The 8,063-nt window shown below is 41.4% G+C and overlaps 1 protein-coding gene across 8 annotated transcripts in view; it reads left to right on the forward strand.

Moving 5' to 3' along the window:
• Nucleotides 1-8,063, forward strand: part of Mapkap1 (MAPK associated protein 1) — a 231,631-nt gene that overhangs the window by 199,074 nt on the left and 24,494 nt on the right. For all 8 annotated transcript variants that reach the window (XM_015497581.2, XM_015497584.2, XM_048813043.1 and 5 more), the window contains one exon: nucleotides 6,806-6,943. In XM_015497581.2, coding sequence (XP_015353067.1) covers nucleotides 6,806-6,943 — 138 coding nt within the window. The remainder of the gene's footprint in view (nucleotides 1-6,805; nucleotides 6,944-8,063) is intronic.

The raw sequence follows: 8,063 nt of genomic DNA on the forward strand, positions 1-8,063 counted from the left end.
TTTTTTTTTTTTTTTTTTTTTTTTTTTTTTTTTTTTTTTTTTTTTTTTTTTTTAAATATTTATTTATTTAGTTTTCGGCAGACACAACATCTTTGTTTGTACGTGGTGCTGAGGATCGAACCCGGGCCGCACACATGCCAGGCGAGCTTGCTACCGCTTGAGCCACATCCCCAGCCCTGGAAATGTTTTATTCCTGATGCTGAATTGAATTCCTGGAGGTTCAAGACATGCCCAGTGGCACTTGGTGATGGGAGGTAGTCAGAGGAATTCATGGGGATAAGAGCATTGGGCCCCCATCTGAGTAGTTGTTCTGGGTCCAGGAGCTTCCAAGACTAGAGTATAGAGCAGGTGTCAGGGTCCAAGCCTTGGGTCCTTGTTCATACTCCTCCCATGGATCCCTGAGCTCCCCAGTTCTGACCTTCATCCCCAAGTCTATGTCACATCCCTCAGCCCACTGCCTGACTGATTGGTCATTAGAAGTACTGGTATAGTAGGAGTAGTAGTCGTCATCACTACAGGAACTGTTAACAAGCATGTTTCATGCCTTATTTTACTTATTATTCACAGCAGCTCCATTTTACAGCAATTTGCCTAAAGTTACCTCATTAGGACGTAGGAAAGCTGATATTTCAACTTAGAACTTCTTGACTCCAAAATCCTTGTCCCTAACCTCTTTGCACTCTTTAAATATAAAAGGGGCTAATGCCGCCTTCCTGATAGAAGCGTTGTAAGCATTCAGTAAGCATCTGGACACAGGAGGATCTAGCTCAGGAGCTGCCAAAAGTGGGTACTCCATCTGCATTAGCAGAAGATGATATATAGTGCTAATTTCCTTTTATGGAAATCTTTTGGTTAGTTAAAACAGACGAGGGTCCCCTTGTGATAACTCTAGAGCCTTGGACAAATGGTTTCCCTGGGGAGTTGTATATACATTAGAGTTCTGTTTTGTTTATTTTGAGCTGTCTTGTTAAGGAAGGATTTATATGCTGGCATTGATGTAGGACAGCAATCAGGCCGTGTTTTCTGCCTTTGACAGTTGGTGTGATAGTTTGCTTCCAGTGAAGTTTGACTCACTGTATCTGGAAGCTGTCAGAAGTGGGAGCATGAAAAGGTCATGATGGATGGCGATGGGTAAGTGGGTGGGGAGGAGAGCTGGTGGAGGAGACTGATGGCTTCCCTGTATCCCGGGGAAGGGCGGACCCTGCCCACTCCAGGCCAACCCCTGTGTTTCCTCCACACCTGCCAAGGCTGATGGGGGCACCTACTGGGCACCATTTTTGACAGTGGCACCAAGTTGAGTATAATGGTGCTCATAGCAGCCCTTCCTAGCAGCTCAGCCCTTTGGGTACATGCAAACTGCTAAATGGAAGTATTCTTAAAATTAGGGTCACTTTTTTGAGGGGGAGGTACTGGGGACTGAACTCCAGAGCACTCGACCACTAAGACACATCCCCAATCCTTTTTTTGTATTTTACTTAAAGACAGGGTCTCACTGAGTTGCTTAGTGCCTTGCTTTTGCCGAGGCTGGCTGTGAATTCATGATCCTACTGCCTCAGCTTCCCAAGCCACTGAGATTACAGTTGTGTACCACTGCGCCCGGCAATTTAGGATCACTTTTCATGATTATCAAGTACAGGATTCAGTATATTTCTCTTCCCCCACACTTTAAAAATTAGGACAGGGAACTAAACTCTGAGTTGGAATCAAAAAAGTCAACTTTTTAAAAAAATATATTTTTCTTTAGTTGTAGATGGACACATTGACTTTATTTATTTATTTTTATGTGGTGCTGAGGATCGAACCCAGTGCCTCACACATGCGAGGTGAGCACTCTACCACTGAGCTACAACCCCAGTCCTCAAAAAGCCAACTTTTAAAATAATTATTGGGCTGGGGATGTAGCTCAGTGGTTTGATCCCCAGCACTTAAAAAAAATTATTTTTAATTTTTGGCAAGGTTTTTATTTTGGAAAAATACAGAAAAGGAAAGAATGTAATCCTACTGACTAGAAGTGACCTCAGTTATAGTTTGGAACATAATCCTTTTCATCTCCTTTCTATAAATATTTTCCTGCCCTTTTCATTTAGCATTGTGTCATAAGAATTTTTCAAATCAACTTTTTGGACTGGGGATTGAGCCTAGGGATGCTTTACCACTAGGCTACATCCCCAGTCCTTTTGTTTGGGGACAAGGTCTCACTAAGTTATTGAGAGTGGCTTTGAACTTGCCATCCTCCTGCTTCAGCCTTCCAACTTGCAGGGATTAAAAGTGTGCACCACTGTATGCAGCAAGTTAACCTTTTCTTATGCATAATTTTTTTGGTTATGTGTTGACTATTTAATTTGGAGAAATTTAAATTTGACAAAAGTCTGCTTCCTATATTTCCTTGGAAATACATTTGTAATTTGAATTACTTTAAATCATGCATAAATAACCCTCTAAGGAGTACCTCTGCCTTTCCTTCAGAGATTTTACATAGAAATTTTAGCCAAGGAATACCATGCGCAGTAGTCAAAAGAAAGAATATTGATTGGGTTTTGCGCTCCAGTTTGCCACATATGAACAAAAGTAGATGTGTGCATTTGTTGGCACCTCTGAGCATTTACTTTTTCCTCGTTGAAAGTTGAGAGGAGTGGGGGCTGGGGTTGTGGCTCAGCGGTAGAGCGCTCACCTCGCACGTGCGGGACCCTGGGTTCGATCCTCAGCACCATATAAAAATAAATAAGTGAAATAAAGGTATTGTGTCCAACTACAACTAAAAAATAAATATTTAAAAAGAAAGAAAGAAAGTTTAGAGAGGAGTTAAAAGGTGGCCTGGATAGAGTTTCTGTTCTGTCTTCTTGACTCAAGTGGATGAGGCTGGGCAGAGCCAGGGAAAGAACCAGGACTTGAGATCAAGATGGCTCAGGGTTTGGAATGGCTTCTCCACTTGGAAGCAGGCACCTTCCACTCTCCCAGAGTATGCTGTGTAAAACACTTAACATAGTTCTTGCAAACAGTGTAGTGACTGAGAGCATAGGTGCTAGAACTTCCTGGGTTCACATTCCAGCTTTGCCCTTTAAGAACTGACTGGCCTTGGGCAAGTTATGTGACCTCCTTGTATTTCTGTTTCCTCATCTATAAAACAGGGATGAACGCAGGAACCAAGTTCATAAGGTTGTTAGGATATTTGAATCAGTGCACACAATGGAATTCTAACCATGCTTGCACATCACTCGTGCCAGTTAGTTGTGTTAAAATGCTGTAGACACTTAATGAATGGTGTCTATGATTAGCATAAAACCTGCTGGGTCTTGAGGAAGATGAGCCTCAGCAGTTCTTTTGGTGTTCCACTGTCACATGGAAGTAGTGCTGCTTCTGGCACCTAATCTCACTTCCTTCCCTTAGCAGTGGAGAAGCATCATTCATAAGTGGGTGGGGCCCGTCTGTTTGACCTCACCGCTTGAAGGTCCCACTAGCTGCCTCCTCCACAGAACTACAACCTACCTCAGTGTCCCCATCCCTGACATGGACTGTGGCTCCAGCCTCGTATATAACTGGTCTTCCTCTGCCAAGCTAACTACTACTTCCACCCAAAAGAAGACCAGCCAGGGAAACCTCTAGGCTGGAGTCTGTGACTCTCTTCAGCTACAGGGTCTAGGCCAGCTCAGCAAGGTGGGCTCCACAGTGGGTAGCCTCCAGCCCGTCCAGACTGGGTGCAGTGCTTGTTCAAGAAGAGCAAATAGGGCCCTGTGGGGCTGAGTGCTCAGCTTAAGAAGCTGAGAACTCACACACTTCTCAAATAGAGTGAAGTTATTTAAGGTACAAAGGATTTTTCCCATCAGGAAAGATTCCCCTACAGGTTCCTTTAAATAGTGACTCCTGGAGGCAGGCAAGAGTTTTACAGATCATTAACTACTTGAATGAAAGCCTGCGGGGCAGAAAAACTTCAAACTCAAGTGAGGGGAGTCCCTGCCAATTACAAATCAATCCAAAATGAAGATAAAGTATCACTGGAATAAGAAGTCAGTGGAAAAATGTGATTCGATTCAGGGACAAAAAAATCTGATTTAATGCATCTTTTATGTTAAAATGGTGTTCTACTTGTCTGCCCATCTTCAACCTATTGTGTTCATTTCCCACATCTCCTTTCCAAAGCCCCAGCCTTGGGGTTCCTCTCTGGGTACAGTGACTGCACAGTAACAGCAGGAAAGGGTGTCATTGGGAAAGTGCTCTTGTGGCCAGGCAAAGCTTAGGCAACTGATGCAGAGATACAGCCTGTAATGGATGAACCATACAGTAACAATTTGCAGATAAAAATAATAGAAGTTAAAGTGTACTTTACATGATAAAAGAAAGATGAAAGAGGATGAGAGTCTGTTACATCTGAGATGGTTACAAAAGTCCTGCTTTGTGAAGTAGGCTGTGTTGAAAAGATTGATGCAATGGGGAGTGACCTTGGCTTGGAGCAGGAGCTGGTGATGTATGTATGAGCATCCCTCTGCTAAATGGACCCAGATTTGTAGCACTAATATACATGGGAGCCCAGAACCAAACTCAGTATGGCAATAAATCAACAGCCACTTTGGGTGTCATTTCTGGTTTATATTCCACTATTGTTCTATCACTTTAATTCATGTCACTATCATCTTTTCATCTGGAACAGTTTTATATAATTTTCCAGTGGAGTTACCTGACAAATCCTATCAAATTAACAAGGTACATTAACAATATTGACTGACTACGGCTTCAGGAGTTGCAGGGCCACAGAACAAAATTCTAAACCACCTCTCTCGGGTGATGATTTTTTTCTCTCTTTCTAAGAAAGGAATGTGGGGCAGGGTTTATTTCCACATAAGAAATATGCACATTTATTTTGCTCTGCTCATTTCAACTTTTACAAATGTCAAAATAAAATAAAAAGAAGAATAAGGAAGAAACCCTTGTACACACACACATACACATATATGCTACTCACACCCATGGCTTAAGTACTTTTCTTTCAGGAAACTATATATATGTCCAGATCTTTTGCAATCAATGACCAAATTGTAGGCAAGAGTGTAACTGGGAAGTTGTAATCTATTTTAAGTGAAATGTAATAAAATTGATCTCCTGGTACTTTCTCACTCCCTGAAATCATCTAGACCTGGGCATCCAGTGTCAGTTGGACTTATGACATGATACCTAATTGAAATATGATGTTCCTGAAATGTGTCGGATGACAAATCTCAGTGTTTGATTAATTAAAAAAAATAAAAACCCGTTGTTCGTCTTTACCTAAGACTACGTAATGACCAGGCTTAAGCACATCACTGCCCTGTCTCTTCCGAAGACAGCAGAGCCCTGCTCTCGTCCATCTGTCCACCGGCTTTTGCCTTTGTCTGACTGGAATTTGGAATTAATCTATCCAAAATATAAAATAGGAACAAATGGAGTGTGTGGCAGACTTAATCACCAAGATTGGGTGTTTTCTTTTTAATTTCCAGTTTTCTGTCAGACCGTGGTTCTTGTGTGTGTCTATATTTTGGTTTTTTAGGGGACATTAGTTAAGCCCTTTCTTTTATCTGCCACCTCTTCTGGCTTACTATTTTCTCATACTTTGTTCAAAATTTTCTAAGTATAATCCATAGGATGAAATTTATTAACCCCAATTGTTTTTTCTATTACACTTGAGTATGTACATTTGATTATTTTAATTGTTTCTTATATCTTGACTTCATTTTGCTTTTTTTTTTTCCTTTTGGACTTTGACCCTGACCTTTAAACTATGGCCTAAAAATTAATTACTTTAAGGTTCCATATGGGGCTCACTCCAGAGTGTGTATTAAAGGTTTTTGTCTCACTTCATGAACACATTCTTTAATTTTCAGCAAAAGAAGAAAAAGAGTGCATCTAGGTTAGATCATGAGAATCAAGTTAAGAATGAGAGCACGCTCCTGAGATGCCCGGAGACCCACTTCTGTGCGTGTCCACGCTGACACCAGGGTACCTCCTGTGCCAGGCGCTGTCTTTATTCTACAAACACCTTTAATCCCGGCCACTGTGCAACATGATATGTCTTTCACAGCCCTAAAATAAAACCTGAAGTGCCAATATTTAACATTCTGGCTTCTGGCTTCGAGGTCTTTTGCATAGAGCGCATACCCAGTGCTAATCTGTCCCTCAGCAGAGAACCCAGTGGCCTCCATAGCCTGAAGCCAGGCTCCAGGACTTGAACTTGGAAGGCTTTATATAAAAGACTCTTTGATCCTCCCATGACTTCTTCCTTAAATATAGTTCCAGTAATTATTTAGTGTCCCAGAAGGAAAGAGAGATTTTTTTTTCCTGTTTAATTAGTGTGTAAAAAATTTCCAGATCAGAAATTCTTCATGGGTAGCTTAGCTCTTTAAGCATAAGTAATATTAATTCGTCCATCCCAGGTCATCGTTTTAAAAAAAAGAAAGAAAGAAAAACACTGATCAAAACTATTTTTAAATGACCCTAAGTTATAGTTTATTTCATTAAATGTAGAAATCATGTAGTTAATAATATGTAGGTAAATTCTCTATTGTGTCTATATTATATCTCAAAGGCATGTTTACCAAGACTAGATTTTCATCTAGTTTTGGTTGTTATCTGCCCCCCATAGCTCACCCTCTTAGGAAACCAAACTGTGCAACTTTTCCATGCCATTTAGAGTCTCTGTTGTAAGAAGCCCGGCATTCCTCGGGGCCGTAAGAGGTCTCGTGTTCCTCCAGTTCAGGATTTATAAAGTAGGTCAGATTATTACATTGAAATCACTTACACCTTCCACTTCTTTTTTGTCCTCCCCTTGGCCTTCCAGGTATCTCTGGAGACAAAGTAGAGATAGACCCTGTTACGAATCAGAAAGCCAGCACGAAGTTTTGGATTAAGCAGAAACCCATCTCAATCGATTCTGACCTGCTCTGTGCCTGTGACCTTGCTGAAGAAAAGAGCCCCAGTGAGTAGTCCCTTTTATTTATGTCTCCTCCTCTCTTTCCCCTCTCTTCCCCCGTGTACTGGGTGCCAGGAGAATATATTACCAGTGTGTCCTTTTTTCCTTGGGTCTGTTTAATTCATTACCAGAAATTTCTTTTAATCAGACAGGATTATATTTTGGTGCCCAGAGCCTGAAGTGAGCCCCTACCCTGATCGTTCTTGATGGCGCAGAGAACCTCACAGCCCTGCCCTGGGGGCTGGAGCATGGGGCAGATTTTTCCTGGGAATCCCATCTCACTTTGTGCTCCTGTCCCTTCCCATTTGGCCAATCAGACCTGGACCTGCTTTCCTTCCATGCCAGATCAGGGGAACCAGGGGTTTTCCCAGCATCTAAAAGCTAGATTTAGATATCCATCATGCCAGAAGTGTCAGCACCTCCAGGTTATTGGCACCTGCATGACCCACCAGCTTGTAATTCAAGTCCTGCCTGGCCTGACAGAAGAGATAGCTGCTGGGTTAGCATTTCTCCACTTAAATTATCACAGCAGATACAGTTTAGTTGTATATTTTGACATATTGTATTTTTGCAGTTAAGTAATTAGATATAGTATATAGATTAATCAATCATTTTTAGGTCTTCAGTCTCATCAGGGGGAAGAAAGGACACACTGAAATTCCTCTATGGAGGGAAAAAGTTTAAACTATGTAAGATTTCATGAGCTGCCTGGAGAAGGCTATGAATAGTGGTTCTCAAACTCTGATACTACCTACCAGCATCGCCTACAGAGCCTGTCTGAGGTGTGGCCACACAGAGCCCACCCCATAGATACCGATTCAGTACTAGACATATGGATCGAGCATCTAATTTTTATTAATCCCTCATGTTTCAGTGTCCACAAAATTTAAGAACAAATGTAATCCCATACTCAAAAGGAGCAATAAGAAGTGTCAAGGCCAGCAAGTATTTCATATAATGTGGCCCACGGTTGGTTTTTTTTTTTTTTTTTTTTTTTCGTTTTGGTGTCCAAGATTTTGAGGTTAATACTTACTAACAAAGGCCTACAGAACACATTTCTTGATTATAGTTGCTTTGTAGTAGAGTTTTAAAATTGGAATTGTGTGAGTATTCAACGTTAATTTTC

The sequence above is a fragment of the Marmota marmota genome, unplaced genomic scaffold (assembly GCF_001458135.2).
Source record: "Marmota marmota marmota unplaced genomic scaffold, marMar, whole genome shotgun sequence".
In the NCBI taxonomy this organism is placed as follows: domain Eukaryota; kingdom Metazoa; phylum Chordata; class Mammalia; order Rodentia; family Sciuridae; genus Marmota; species Marmota marmota.